This window comes from Tachypleus tridentatus, chromosome 10 (genome assembly GCF_004210375.1).
Source record: "Tachypleus tridentatus isolate NWPU-2018 chromosome 10, ASM421037v1, whole genome shotgun sequence".
NCBI lineage: Eukaryota > Metazoa > Arthropoda > Merostomata > Xiphosura > Limulidae > Tachypleus > Tachypleus tridentatus.
The window spans coordinates 138,433,053-138,449,593 of NC_134834.1; the positions used below are offsets into that span (position 1 = coordinate 138,433,053).

The window sequence follows — 16,541 nt, forward strand, 5'->3', positions numbered from 1 at the left end:
ACTACAGCAGCAAGGAAAGGAGAAGAGATCAAGCATACTTGTAACAGAAACTGGAATGATTCTTCTTGTGAAATGGAATCTGATGTAATTGTAGAAGGATTTTGAAAATTAAAAGAGATGCATAAGCTCTGATATTAGAAAATGGTCGATGAATGATTCACCTGTAAATGAAAAAGTTATGAAGCATGTGTCTTATGGCAGGAAGGTAGACAAAATGGAATGTGCTAATCATGCTCCAATACTATACACAAAACTTTATTCTAAAAGCAGGAAAAAGTGCAGAAAACTGCAAACACTTAAAGAGAGAATATTAGGATTAAAAAAAATGTGTTTGTGTAGCTGTTTGGTATAATGCACAAAACAGTAATTCTGTAGAGAAAGTGAAGAAAGATCTAAAGAATGCACCTTACCATAAATTTGATGATCATAGCAAGTGCAAATACTGTTACTTATCCCGTAAAAACATAACTAACATCAGAACAAACTGTTTGAATAACATAACTTATAAAACCAAAAGTAGAATAATGACTGCTGTTGAAGCAACTTTGCATAAAATTATACGCATCTTGTGATAAGATTGGTCGCAAACAGATCTGTAGATCAAAATGAGAATCTTACAATAGAAGAGCATATGTTGCAGGTTTGGTATTTCATCTTGGCCCAGCATGTCATAGTCTGGCCTGGAAATCCAGCACCACAGAATGTCCATCTACATTTTTAAAGAAATATACAGCTAAGATTCAAACTCAAAAGATTTTGATTCACAAATGACCTTTGGCTCCTGAGGCAAAAAAGAAATGCTGGATATTGAAGAAACTTCTATTTGTGGATAAAAATTGAAGAAAGGAATATGGACCTCAGTCAGAAAAACCTGATCTCCCAGATTCAGTCACAGAACTGAAAAATGATTTGTTAAAAAACTACAAGTTCCAGTGGAACAACAAACTGAAATAGAAAAATAAACACAAGGTTGGTATAACAACTATTCATAGAGGACATAAAGGAAACAACGACTTACAGCTTTCCACTTTGGAGAAATTTGCAAGATGAGAGATACTACATCATGCAGCTCCAAAGTGAAAAGAATTTCATACACTTCTTTCTTTACACCTGCAATAGAGTATGGTAAAAGCAATGAAACAAATGCCTTACTTGATCACTCTGCTAAAACTGGAAACCAAGCACAGAAGTGTGGTCTGTTTGTGGACATTTAGAAGGGATATTTAGCAGCCTCCCCAGATGTCATTGTAGGGTCTGATGGTATTATTGAAGTCAAGTGCCTACAAAAGCTAAGGGAATGACTCCTTTACAGGCTAAACTGTCAATTAAAGATTTCTGTTGAACTTGGAACTGAAAGATGCACATACATATTATTACTAAGTACAGAGTCAACTTCATGTAACTGGTAAAGAATTTTGTGATTTCATTATTTAAACACCTCTCAACATAAGTATTGAATGAATCCCTCGACATGTTTTTTTTTGGAATTAAAAAAAATGCTCCCTAAACTGGATGGGTTTTATTTTCATGCAATATTGCCAGAAATAATAGATTCATAAATGACAAGAAGCATGGTTTTATGAGAACCAAATTATGTTCTTGAGGCCAAAAGAAAGGTGGAAGTAAGGAAACAAAATGAACCTTATAGACAACCTTCTAGAAAGTTTCTTTGAACCAACATTTTGATATGTATGTCTTGTTTTGAGATATAAAGGTATCACCAGCCTTGTGAGTTTTGTTTATCATATGTGCCTTCAAACAAGTTTTTTTTTGTATTTATATATTATGAATTGGTCTTTACGTTACGGATGTTTGTTGTTTTCAAATGCAAGTATATATTTAGTGTAAATAAAGGTTTAAAAATTATTTTCCTTTTCACTTTATTGGACTTTATAATATCACATTGCAAAACACATGGCTATGTTGTTTATTCTGATTTTTGATTTATATATATATATTTTTTTTTTTTTACAAAGTTACATGGTTTAACCTCTCAAGCAATTGTGATTGAAACTAGTTTTCTTTATGTAATAATATAAAAATTAAAAAATACATTACAAAAATAGTTTATAAATTCTTTCAATACTCTGCAGTTTTTCATTGTATTATTATAAATAATATTTTAAATTAAAAATAATCACAAAAATTGCAACTTTCCTAACTTTCGATCAGTTTTGAACTTGGCTAGTTTAGTGATGTCAGCTGGGCTTTTCCTAGAATATTGTGTATTTACCTCCTAACTATTCTAAATAACAGGTATTTTTTGTAATTATTTCTTCCAACATTATGTCCTTTGTCTTCTGGAGCATTCCTTTAGTGTTATTATGTGATCATCAATCACACTATTCATTGGTAAAAAGTAGCCCAAGGACTGGTAGTGGGTGGTGATGACTAGCTGCCTTCTCTCTAATCTTAGACTGCTAAATTAGGGATGGCTAATGCAGATAGCCCTTGTATAGTTTTGCACAAAATTAAAAACAAACAAACCTACGCGAACCCTATCGTTATAACAGTCACTTTCCAAGTTTTACACATCAAGTTGAGATGAGTGGAAACGTCTTTGGTATGGGACCACTTATTTCTTAGTTCATAGTTGAGAATGCAAAATAAATCTGGTAAATTGCTATATATAATGACCTATAAATGTATTTGTAATTTAAACAATCATACAAACTTTATTAGTATAGATTTTACACGTTTTTAATTTTATATTGTTTTCACACATATTGAAGATATCTTTCAAACATTATTACTATTGAAATTCTCACAAAAACTAGCAAGATCTTATCAATGCAATAGGGATAGTAGTGTACATAGGCTCCATCTTTAAACTGGATCATCCAACTGATTGCAATATAACGTATGCATTAATGCCATATATTGGTGTAAATCAATAATAGTTCTCTCTGAAGGAAAACCTTAATGTTGCTAATTTAATATATAACTTAATAATAGGAGTAAACATCTTGTATAATCACCTCCCCCTAAGTCTTCAATGTATTTTGACCAAAATTAAAGGCATTGGCACCTAAGTGATGAATTTGGTGTGTAACAACATCTGTACTAAAAATCATAATCTGCCAAAACAAGTTTTTTTTTGTTATATAATCTTGTTTGATTGTTATCAGCATATATTAAACTGGTAATAATGGTGTCTTGTAATAGAAATGAATGTTAGTTGCAAAATACTTTTCAGTGGAGCTATTACAAAAGTTTCTCTTTATAAAGATAATTATATTTTTAAATTAGTTAAGGTATGCTCAAATTAGTACATATTCTGAATTTTTTTTAACAAACTGATTATTTAATAACTGTATCTTATATCATTTGAAAAATCAGTTTATTAGATAGAACACTTTTAAACTGGAATTACTAATTCTAATGGAATCTTTCCTCTGGCAAGTTGAGAACAATAGACAGAATTAAAGTGTCGTAAATGGTAGGTGAGTTCTTTTTATTTGTTAATAACATTGTGTAGATACTTGGATTTGTGTCTGCATAAGAAGCTTCTTTTTTATTTAAAGGTGTTTTAGATGTTATTAACAGAAGTTTCAATTTGTCATTATCTTTCTTACAGATCTAAAGCAGTAGAAAGAGATCCTGAGGCTGAATATATGAAAGAAAGAGGTCAGAGCAAGCCTTTAATTAACTTGGTAGTGATTGGCCATGTAGATGCTGGAAAAAGTACACTTATGGGACACTTATTATACAAGTTAGTTTGAATTAGTGTTTTAGATTCAAACCATTGCTCACAGCATGTGGAAGTAGTGCAAATTTAAGTTTGAAGATCAAACAGTGAGATTTAGTTCTGTCTGGTATTTTATCCTGAAACCAATGAAACATTCTCACAGCATGAATAAAACATTGTAAAAAATTATTCTTAACTAGTTTCATATACATTTATAATTAGTGATAAGTACAGTTTAATGTTTATTTTACAAGCATCAAAATATCTGTGTTCTGAGAGAGAAGGTAACATATTTTGGCTTCAGGAATACACAGAATAACTTTTTCTGATTCCAATGAAAAGTGTAAACATTCACATGCTTTGGAGTTACTGTAGCAAAAAGAAAAATATGTTTGTGTGAAATATCTTTTAGGAAACTGGATTTTCCAATATAATCAGATTAATGCTTTAGAAATGTTGTCATTATATACTTCATTGTTTTATTAAACCTTGATATTTGCAGTTCAGTAAAGTCACAACTTTAGTATACTTGTATACATGTTCTCATCATCTGTAGTTTTATGATCTACTTATTGCTTTTGCTTATGGTTAAAAGTTAGGAGTTATCCAGTTCCCATATAATTGGTGTCTTGCTTGAAAGCTACATCATGTTAAAAACAGTTTTGTACACTGTTGACAGTAATGGAAAGCAATTTAAACATTTTTTGGAATTTCTTAAACATAATACTTAGTCAGTAATGAATTTGTAAGAATCATTAGTTATAAAATATTTGTTACTGCAATACATTCTAGTCATTTGATATGTATTACTATTTATGTTATTGAAAATTTTTTTACATTCAAATATGTATGGACAAATTTAATTCCAGGTGATGATTGTTGACACCAGTAAGGTTGCTATTTGTGAAGGTACATACTATCACAATAATGCTCTTAAAACATTAAATACTGCAAACTGTAAATTTAAAATGAAATTCAACTTTGAACCAGTTAGTCTAACTTATTTTGAAACTTTTGGGATTACTTAAATATTATTTGGCAAATAGATTAGTCCTATTCTGTAAATTAACATGTTCTTTCTTATTTGATAGATTAGGCCATGTTGCAAAGAAAGCTATGCATAAATTTGAACAGGATTCTAAAAAACTTGGTAAAGCCTCTTTCATGTATGCTTGGGTATTGGATGAAACAGAAGAGGAAAGGTAATTTTTAAGGCAGTTTTTTATTTATATGTAAACTTTATTCAGCTCAGATTTTCATTTGATTTTGATATTTTGAGTGAATTTGAGAAAGTTATTAGTAACTGCTTGAAATAAAATATAAACCAAGAAATACTGGTCAAAGAAAAATCAATATAGTTAATTTTCTGTCATTTATTACACACACACACACACACACACACACACATTATTACTATTTACAAATAAGATTAAAAAATTTATTGTTCTTAAAACATAGAACAGTAATTAAAGAAGTAAAGCAAACAATTACCTCTTCTAGTTACAACATTTTTACTTGGTTGCTGCTTGTTGAATATTGCTAAGCCTTAAAAAATCTTGTGCATGGAGTGTGTGAAAGAAAGCATTTTGTTTAGGTTTTATATATACATTTGAATAACCAAAACATGATAAATTATGATAAGGATACTGTAGAAATCCATTATATCAAGTTTAGTAACAAATCTGTATATGAGTAAAAAAAAAAAAGGCCAAAGACTCAACTTACAAGCACAAAGGCTTGTCTCAAAATAAATAAATAATGCTGTTATATCTGAAGATGACTAGGAAAACCATGTGGGACATTCTGAACTTCTGATTGGTTATTCACATGCCATATACAGATTTAAGAGTATATAAGGGACTGTTTCCAAAAGTTGAATGAGGTAAGCATTTGACCACTGTGTTGGATTCTGTACATTAGTGATATCTCATCATATGGCAAAGATAGGAAGTTTTTATTTTATATTCTAGATTTTAAATATTGGTAATTTGAGTTCCTTATTCATACAAAACTATAGACTTTGTATTTTGACATAAATATTGAATTTTAACCAGTGCTGGATTCAGCATACCACATGATACATAACAATTGATGTTTAGTGTGTTTTTTATATATTGACCTTTAAATTAAGAAATTAAATAATGTGTAATATGAAAATTTGGATTATAATCTACAGTTTTATACCTTGCTCAATAACATAAATTAATAAAATGGTAGTTCAATAAAATTTTGAATTTGAGTCCATTAATGTGATTACATGGCCTTTGATCCATGACTTGTAACAATAGGGGTAATAGTACATGTTTTAAGTTTGTACTTTTATAAGGCAATATTTAAAAAAAAAAATAGAATTTCCTTTAGTGTGAGAATTTTGATATTTGTCTTCTAGACATCCTTTCCTCTGTAATTTATTTACCACCACTCCAAGTAGTAAGAAATTTAACACAAATTACTAATTACAGTATTGTAATTACTTAGGCAAAGAATAAATTTTACAGCCTTTAATTTTATTTGGTTACATAGTCCACCTGTTACATCCTTTCTTTCAGAAATTGTAAATAGTTTTCTCTGCTGTTTAATACTATAGTATTTATAACCAATAAAAAGCCAAGGTTTTCATTTTTCAAATGACGTATTACATTACATTGTCTCTATACAGAGATTTCTGAGTTTCTCATCTAGTTCAACCTTTATTCCCACTGGAAATGCATCAAGAAACTTATCTGAATTTCTTAAAACTCTTGTTGCATAGCTACAAAGCCAGAATAATTGTGATGTTTTTTTCACATTATTATTGTGTGTTCTTTAGTGCATTATTTAATTTAGTAGAAATTTATTTGGTACAGCACTACCATTAGTATAAAAAAAGTAAAGTTTAGTGTCATCAACAGTCAAGAGTCAAAAAGAAATTGACAGCCCAGATAAGTACGTTTTTCTTGTTTTTCTTCTGTATTTATTTATTTCAAAAACAACTAAAATGTAAAAAGGAAACTATATTAATTATTGTTAGATTAGGTGAAATAAATAATAATAATGTAATACTTTTTGTGAGGTACATTTGTGAGCAACTCCCAAGTATCTGATGCATTATGTAATTCAACAGCATAATGTAAGCTGCAGGTTTGTTGCATTATTTATAATGTCATTAAAAGTATTTGGACAGGATTCAAAGGGCAACAGAACAATAAAAGTTGAGTATAAATAGATATTTTCTGTTGTGAATTAAAATTATTTAGGATAAACAAATGTAATGTAGATTTATTTAGATCTTTTTTTCTTTTTAGTGTGTGAGGTCAATCAAATTTATCAATCATGTATAAACCAACCATTAAGCCTACTTTATTATAGTAGAGTAATAACAGAAAATATAAAGAAACCTATCTCATCTTTCCATAGTTGAACACTTCTTTATCTGACAGATGTGTTAATAACCAACAAAATGCTGACGGTGTGAATGGTGGAGATATCATGCTAACTAATCACTGGGGTCATCAGTTTATTAGCATGATAACTTAATTAAAGCAATATCAGCATAAAACTTAGCATGATTTTTGATATTATGCTCTTCCATAGCTTGAATTTAATTCAAAGATCTTTACTAGTTTCTTTTTATGAGCAATTACTACGAATGAAGTAAAATTAATTGTCCAGAGCTCAATAACATTTCAGAAAATTTGCAGTTTTTACTTCAAATGATGAGGGAATTCACAAGGAGAAAGAGTATGTGTATTAATTTTCATATTTTAATCATTTCTAAGTAAAGTTATGGTAATAAAACAGTTTATGTTAGGTATTTCTCTATTCTTCCCACATTAATTATGCATATGATATGTGACTGAAAATGTATTTTTAGAGATTGTGACATCATACCTTTGTTTTGTGCTAAATATGGTTATGCAAAGTGTTTAACACAGACTTAATTGATTTGACCAACTGACCTCTTTGTACTGGTTTCAAGTCTATAGTTTTGGTACTTACTAACGTTTAATATGGTACATATATCTTACAGAAATTGACACTCTTTCAGTAAACATTGCAAGTCTTTTTCATATAAAAAGCCATATTTTTCAGTCAAGTCTTTAATAAATTGTTAAAAGATTTTTCTGTAAATATATCAAGTATTTTTTTTACTAGTCTGTATACAAAATAATTTTTATGCTAAGATTAAAAATACTTTTCTTCATCTCAGTATTTTCAAATTTTCTTTGCATAATCTCTAAAACCTCCTAAATACATTTCAAATGTTTGTTTTTAGAAAAACTTTATATTTGATCAGCTATATTCTTTAACCTGACTCTGTACAAAGTTGGTTAAATTGAGCAACCAGATAACAACCAAAAGACAAAAAAAACAAAAAAGGAAGTAAATCAAAATTAGCCTTTTTTCTTTCTGGAATTATTTCATATTGTAACATGAAACAACATTTGTTTATCTTTAAATTTGTAATAGTTTACATTTATTTATACTTACATTTTATTGATTTATTCCCCTTTGAACCATGTCTAATTACTATTTAAACCATAAGTTGTAAACCACTTAAGGAATATGAAGCTCACATTTTGCTGTCAAATCACATTACCCACATATTGTTTTTAATTTTAAATTGTGCAAACTAGTTGTCTTTTCCATTGGAATGAAGCTTGCACTAATAGAGAAAGTGACAATTCTACATTAAGAAAAGAACATAATGTAATATGGCATTTGTTATGCATGATATAGAATTAAAAGTAGCAGAGAACTATTAACAAATCCTGAAAGAGAGGATATCATAGGTGGGTGTGGCAAAAAGGGTTTGATTTTTTTAAAGAAAATAGAAGACTATAAAAAGTAAGGTTTGTCTGACCAACGATGATGTTATAGTGAGTAATTTACATTAAATTTCATACTTATTGGAGGGATGGTGAATAAAATAAAGAAGAGGGGATATCTAGAAAAAATGCCATTTCTCACATAGGGGGAAATTCAGAATTCTTAAAAATATTGCCTTATACAATTAAATTGAAATGTATATACTATTAAAATATCTATTATTAGCTACAATTTTATGCTATATTAATTTGTATAATGTAAATGAAAACTTGTTTAATAAATAGTTGAATGTAAGTTGTCAATACCTCATGACATTCAGTAAATGTTGATTGTTAGTTGTTTCCTCAACATATAATTTTGCTCAATTTTTATCTCAATTTCTTCAGATACCGTGGCATAACGATGGATGTTGCACAGGCAAAATTTGAAACGCCAGCTCGTTTTGTCACGTTGCTTGATGCACCTGGTCACAAAGACTTCATTCCCAACATGATATCAGGTATTCAAAGTATCTCTAATATTGTAATTGCAGCATATAACCATTTCTTAATGCCAATGGAAATAAACATTTTGCATTTTCCAGTAAACTATGAAATGTTCATAAAAGTTAATCTCTCTACAATGGTCACTCTGTGAATGGTGCATGATAGTATTATTATTGAAGTATTTTTGACGTCAGATTTGAAATGTTGAGCTAAAATGGTCTGCTTAATTGAAAATGTGTAATGTGTTTTCAGATGTCCAGGTTCTATACTGAATAAGAAAAACGTATTCCACTTATGTGGTCACAGCAATAACAAAATTTAGCTATTTGCTTAGAATGTTAAAAGATAACCAACTGCTTATTCATTATGTAAATGTTATGGTATATAAAGCCTTATGCCAGCAAAGCATAATCTGTTGACTGATGGTTTGTGTAACACTATATTAAAATTTGACTTGTAATAATTTAAAAAAAAAACATCTTATTTTATTAGTCATATAGCATGAGTTTCTAAGTAAGTAAAAAGAACATAATAGCATCTTTACTGCACACCTTGTGTGTTAATGCCACTGCTGATGAGACCTTTTAGTTAATACCAAGAGTTTTCAGGTCATCCGTGAATGCAAAACACACAGTCAAGACCAAAATTATGTTCAGGCTATTCAATATATCAGTTATCATGGTATAGAATGCCTTTTGCAGGCAAAGTGTACTCTGTTGCTTACTAATGTGTAACACTTCATCACAGTAACACTAATAAAATTTTTACAAACTTCTCTTTTACTGGCTCTATACTATGGATTACAAAGTATCTAAGAATAACATACGAGCACTCTGATCACACATATTTGAGATGATGTTATATTCTTATTGGAAAAATAATAGGAGACCCATAAAAGAAAGATTTCTAAAATATATTATTGGTCTTATTGTGATGTAATGTCATAAAAACTATTGATTAATAGATCATGCTTCACTTGCATATGCATTATATACCATAGTAATTGATGTGAATAATTGATACATATAGCATTTCAACTGAAACTGTGTGTGTTGCATTCCCATCTGACTTGGTGATCTGTGGTATTGAGCAAAAGGCCTCATTAGCAGTTATGTAAAAACAAAATACTATTATGTGCATCCTACTTTGAAACCTTTAGTATTGGGCCAAGGAAAGAAAGATTTCTAAAACATTGTTAAGAGTCTTTTGGTGGCGATTGTTCATTTTGTTTATGTTGAAATTACTATTGAATTGGTTTCTTACAGTCTGCTGAAATTAAATTTACAGTTATTTATTCTTTATGGTATGTTGATAATATGTTGATCAGCTAATAGTCTGTTTGCAGTCTGTTCTTATGAAATGAAACAAAGATTATTTTCACAAGCTAATATATAGTACAATATATTATATATTGCTATTTCTTTTCGTATTTGTCATAGTATTTTTGACTGTTGTTTTTGCTAATCATGCATGGTGTTATGAAACACACTGGAATTACTCTAAGCTAAAATGTAATACATGATGTTTACTTCTTTTATATCAGTATAAAATTGATATTTCATATATACAGAGGTAAAGGAAAATGTTGAAATAATACTGTGTTTATACTACAGGTGCTTCTCAAGCTGATGTTGCAATACTTGTGGTGGATGCCACAAGGGGAGAATTTGAAACAGGCTTTGAGACAGGAGGACAGACAAGAGAACATACCTTGTTAATTCGGTCTCTAGGTAGGTAGCCATGATTACACCCAAAGATTATATAAATACTAAGTCTTATTTCATCATTTTTTTTCACACAAACTCTATTAAATGTTTGGAATATTTATAACAAATTTCATGTAACTGGTTGAATATTTTTATTGTGGAAATGAAGAGAATGAGCTACCACTGAAACCACTCTAGAATGGAAATTGTTAAGCCATTAAAATGAGTAAAATGTTTAATTGAAAATAGACAGTTTCACAGTAAAATATTTGGAAAAATGGATCTGGATTTTCATTGTTACATTCTAGGGATGATGCTAGTAATCTTTCAATTGTTTTTAACAGGTGTCTCACAACTAGCAGTTGCAATCAACAAACTAGATAATGTGAATTGGTCTCAGGATCGATACAATTTTATTAAAACTAAGCTAGGAGGATTTCTAAAACAAGCAGGATTTAGGGAAACAGATGTGACATATGTTCCATGTAGTGGGTTGACTGGTGAAAACCTCATCGAACCAGCTAAGCAAGATAAATTAGCAGCATGGTATAAAGGCCCTTGTCTTGTAGAAGTCATTGGTATGTATTTTGTTATCATATAATCAAAGTCAGATTTTTTAATATTTTTTTAATATACATATTCTAGTTATTGAGTTCCAGTTTTGTTTTCTTTAAGTCGCTGGATGAGCAAATGGAAAATGAAAGACTTCCAAACAAATGAATAGAGAGAATCAATGATAGAAAAACAGATAAATAACTGGAAGAATAAATGAAAGGAAGAAAGATGAGTAAATAAATATATAAATGGATTACCTGATGAAAAATCAATAAAACTGATTAATAGGTATATAGTTGGTTAATTAGAAAGAATGAATAATAACCAGCTAAATATGATTAATAGAGATGGGCTTGTGTATTTTATACAACTTTGTAACCACTATGAAACCACAAGGTATAGATATTAAACTGTGAAAGTACTTAAAAATATCTTCACCACATTTAACCTATTAAACATCACAAGTCTTTCTTAATACAGAAAGTCAGGTTTTTCAAATCTTTTTACTAAAGATTTGTGTGGGGATCTCTAGAGTTAGTATTGACTGCTCTAAGTGCAAAGTAATTTTCATGTTAAGATTAAAAATACTTTTCTGCTTGTCATAAATTTTAAATTTCATTTGCAAAACATTTAAAACTTTGTAAGTAAATATTAAACTTTTTTATCCTACTGAAACTTAATATTTTATCTGCTATTTTCTCTATCCTGTTTGGATTTGGTTGATTTGGTCAGCCTTGTAATCACCCTAAAAAATATTACTGTTATTATTATTTTTTTAGAATTACTGTAGAATATATGATAAAACTACAGTTGGTTATTATAAATAGCCTACGATTGATAACAATCTATTGTTTATACTTAATTTGATTGTTTTTATAGCTATGTCTGATTGTACCACGCAAGCTGTAAATCACTTAGCGAACGTAATATTAAATGATGTGCAGTGAAAAAACTGCTCATTGGCTTGAAGAATTTTTATCTTACCTTATCCAACTTAAGTTTTCTTACATTTAAGTTACATTTATAATAATAAATGAAAAATATTTTTTCTGTTGGTTGCTAATGAAATTTAAGCCTAATTTTGATAATGATGCTTACTAGTACAGTAAATAATTATTTATTTAAATAATAATCTTAAAGCACCAGAAAATAACATGCACAAAGCAAACAGTGTTCTGTTACTATTATGCTTTAATTGGCTTTTTAACTGAGACAGAAGTGTTTAAATTAACTCCCTTTTTTGCTCAATGTTAACACTGTGAGGTAGACTTTCAATATGAAGATCAAACTGACAATACTCTGTCCTGAAAATAATGTAGCAGTATATGTTGTTCAACAGATTAAAATGTTTTTTTTTTCTGTTGTTATAAATGATGTAGTATAAAGTGTTGGAGAGAATTGTTTGCAAGTTGTGAAAGAGAAGGTGTATAACAGATTCATAAACAAATAACATTGAAAGATATAAAATATTGATTTTGCTTTAATAATATCTATATTATAATGAGTAAGTTACTCTGAATTCTATAGTTCAGGGAGGGATGATAAATTAATTAGAAATGGTGGAAGACTTGGAAGACAATCATGATTCTCATACTAGGGTAGATTGAAGATATTTTAAAACTGAACTTTAGATAGTAGCCTACTTTATCCTGAAGTACATTATATAACTCAGGAAATCTTTTACAAAATTGAAACTAGTAGATTAAAATGTTGGAAATTTGACAAGAATTTTCCTAAAAGTATGTAGTTTAATTTTGTTTTTGTCTACTATCTCTACTGAAAATTCATTATTTAATGTAGTTACTTGTGCTGAAACTCTGAATAGGTCACCTGCATGAAGATCTTCATATTATGTACAAAAATGCAATTTATGTCTTAGTTTTCATGTTTCACTTCAATATTCTGTAGAACCTTCTGAATGAATATCAAAAGTTTTTTTAAGGTAAATGTTTATATTTTGTTTTCCCTTTTCTCTCCATTCGTGAAGGGGCTTAGAGGATCCTGCTGATTGAGGGGTCCAACCCTAACACACCACTTTGGACTTGAATTCCTGTAGATGGGCAGCCTTGGGGTTGCCCTCTTAAGATCAGTCAGCTGGTCCACTTGGGCTAGGGTCCACAAAGTACCAGTGTTGGATGTTCTCAACAGGTGTTGTGGACATTCTATCTGATGCTGGTGTTTGGGTATAGTGCTCATGAAACCCTGGCATTGCTGCAGTGTCCTTGTTTGACATTGTAGTGCTTTCCCTCATAGGGTTTCATGGTGGGTTGGTTTAGTGGGCACTAAAATATTTTTTTTTTATTATGGACCTTCCAAATAAAAACTTAAATAAAATAGTGAAAAAATAGTCCACAGGTAAATGACCACATCTTGAAGATTCTGAGCAGCAATCTTCAACATCTGTAACACCTGTTGTACCTCATTTTCTTATACTACATTCTCTTTCAGAAAAACCTTTAGGGCAGATGTCTCCCTTTTTCATTTAGAAGGGACTTGCTAGTTTTCCAAAGTCAGTAAAGTAGCTTTGCTTTAGTGATATATTGGTGGAAATATTCACATCTCAACACAGTGAACTCCTCTTACATTCAAAGGGGATTGGGGATATACTTATTGAGCTCACACCTCATGCTACTTTGAATTCATCATGAGTCATTGTTGAGAGGGATTTAAAGAACATCCCCAAGTCAGATATTCTTGCTGGTTTCTCTATCCAAGGATTTTCTACAGTGAGGAGTATTTCCACTCACAAAGATAGAATAATGATGCCGACCAATGTCCTCATTCTGATGTTTACATCACCACACCCACCTATCACCGTCAAGGTAGGTTATCTTAATTGCAGGGTACAGCTATACATTCCAGACCCTCTCGTATGATTCCAGTGTCAGCAGTCCGGTTACTCAAAGATGTCATGTCGTGGTTCCTTGACTTGTGCCCATTGCTGTGGCAGGGACCATGATACCTGTGAGTGTGAAATGGACCCTCATTGTATCAGTTGCAATGCCTCTCACCCATCCTACTTTCATTCTTGCTCTAAATGGTTGGAAGAAAATGAGGTGCAGAGTTTGAAAATGATTCAAAACATTACTTACCATGAGGCTCAAAAGTTGCTGTTCACTATTTCATCTCAGACATATGCTGCTGCACTTCATTCTAAAAGAATTGTTCTCAAACCAAATGAACAGTCTTTTGACCTCCACAACATACATTCCAGCAAATTTCAAGATCTACTTCCTTTGGTTTCAGGTATGGGAATTTCCTCAGCTACATCTTCTCTCACCCCAAAATGCAAAACGATCATTCATTCATGTCCTCAGTTGCTGGAATCCTCTTCCAACAGCAAAGACCTGCCCAACTGACCCAGAGCAAGATCCATGACGGTTGATAGAATTCCTTCTAATAAAGACAGCAAAGAAAAAAGATGTGATTGTAAACAGAAGAGCTCTACACTCAATTTGCCTAGACATAAATAAAAATGGCCACCTTGATACAATGGAACTGTCAAGGCTTATGGTTTAATCTGGATGACATCAAAGCACTGATTGCTTCCTACCATTCTGTATGTCTTTCCTTGCAGAAAACATTTTCTGAAGCCTGCCGATACAGTCACCTTTCAGCAGTTTTCTTTGTACAGAAATGACAGGCTTTGTAATGGATGAGTGCATGGAGGGGTGGCACTGTTGGTTGATCAGCATGTACCTACCCTATCTTTGCATACTCAACACACCTTTGGAGGCTTTAGCCATCCGTGTTTCCTTGGGTTATACCATCACTATTTGTTTTCTCTACCTGTCCCCTGGAGAGACCTATGATCAATCAGACCTTGATACTCTCATTGAACAGTTGCCATTTCCCTTTTTAATCTTGGGGGACTTTAATGGACATCATCCCCTCTGGGGAAGTACTGATATTCATTGGAGGGGTTACTCCATAGAGCGTATGCTCTGACCACAACCTTTTTCTTTTCAATAGTGGTCCTTCTACTTATTTTCATGCACATAGTCAATCCTGTGCTCCCCTTCACTATTCTTTCATTTTTCATGGAGGGTTGACAGTAATCCATGAGACAATGACCATTTCCTTGTAATTTTGAGAGAGACTGGGCGTGGTCAATGCCACCCTACTCGTGTGTCACGGTGGAAGCTGGATCAAGCAAACTGGCCCTTTTTTAACTGCTCTCATAGAACTTGATCCTGTCATCATCTGTAAACCATCAATAGACGACTGTGTGGCAGTAGTAACTGACTGTATTATTCAATCAGCTGCTCATTGCATTCCTAAAATCTTGACACATTTTCTATGACGTTCTCGTCTGTGGTGGAACCCTGCCTGCAACATGGCATGGAAGGCTCAAAAATGGGCCTGGGATACTTTTCTTAGGTATTCCACACTTTTTCACTGCATCGCTTTTCCAGTAGGCCTGTGCACATGCTAGGTTGGTAAGACGTCAAAGCCAAAAGGACTCTTTGATTAAGTTTACAACCAGCATATCTTCTACCACCAGTTTCAAAGTCATATGGGACAAGATTCGAAAGGACCAGTGGGTAATATAATTCTATCCCTCTCTCGATCTTTCTCACTGATGGCCAGGAAGTAGCTGAAACCCAAAGCATTGCTGATACTCTAGGTGAAAGCTTTTACTGGGTATCTAGCATATTTTCTTTTTCCTCCACCTCCTTAGCCATCAAGACTCAGACAGAGTGATCACCTCTTTCCTTTCAAGCTGAATGTCTCTATGACTATAATTGTTCCTTTACACTGGTGAAACTCAAAGTGGCCCTTAATTGGTCAGGCAGTACACCATCTATCTCCTGCTTCTCTTGCTATTCTTCTGGTGGTTTTAACTGGATCTAGTAGGAGAATGTTTTTCCTTATGCCTGGCACCAGGCTATTGTCGTACCTTCCTCCAAGCCTGGGAAGGATCCCAAGATTCCTTCAGTGTACCATCCAGTGTTATTAATGAGCTGTCTCTGTAAGACCTTAGAGAGGATGGCTAGTGCTCTTCTTGTTTGGTTCCTTGAATTGAACAACTTCCTCTCGCCCACCCAGTATGGGTTCCAAAGACTGTGCTCCACTGTGGATCTTTGCATACTTAACATACCTTTGGAAACCTTAGCCATTCGTGTTTCCTTTGGTTATACCATCACTATTTGTTTTCTCTGCCTGTTCCCTGGAGAGACCTATTATCAATCAGATTTTGATGCTTTCATTGAACAGCTGCTGTTTCCCTTTTTAATCCTGTAGGAGTCTAATGGACATCATCCCCTCTGGTGAAGTGCTGTTATTGATAGGAGGGGT

The 16,541-nt window shown here is 31.7% G+C and overlaps 1 protein-coding gene across 1 annotated transcript in view; it reads left to right on the top strand.

The window, feature by feature from the left end:
• Positions 1 to 16,541, top strand: part of HBS1 (translation elongation factor EF-1alpha (GTPase) HBS1) — a 77,534-nt gene that overhangs the window by 47,352 nt on the left and 13,641 nt on the right. The window contains exons 8-12 of the mRNA XM_076463991.1: positions 3,578 to 3,712; positions 4,780 to 4,890; positions 8,884 to 8,996; positions 10,596 to 10,712; positions 11,033 to 11,266. Of these exons, the coding sequence (XP_076320106.1) occupies positions 3,578 to 3,712; positions 4,780 to 4,890; positions 8,884 to 8,996; positions 10,596 to 10,712; positions 11,033 to 11,266 (710 nt within the window). The remainder of the gene's footprint in view (positions 1 to 3,577; positions 3,713 to 4,779; positions 4,891 to 8,883; positions 8,997 to 10,595; positions 10,713 to 11,032; positions 11,267 to 16,541) is intronic.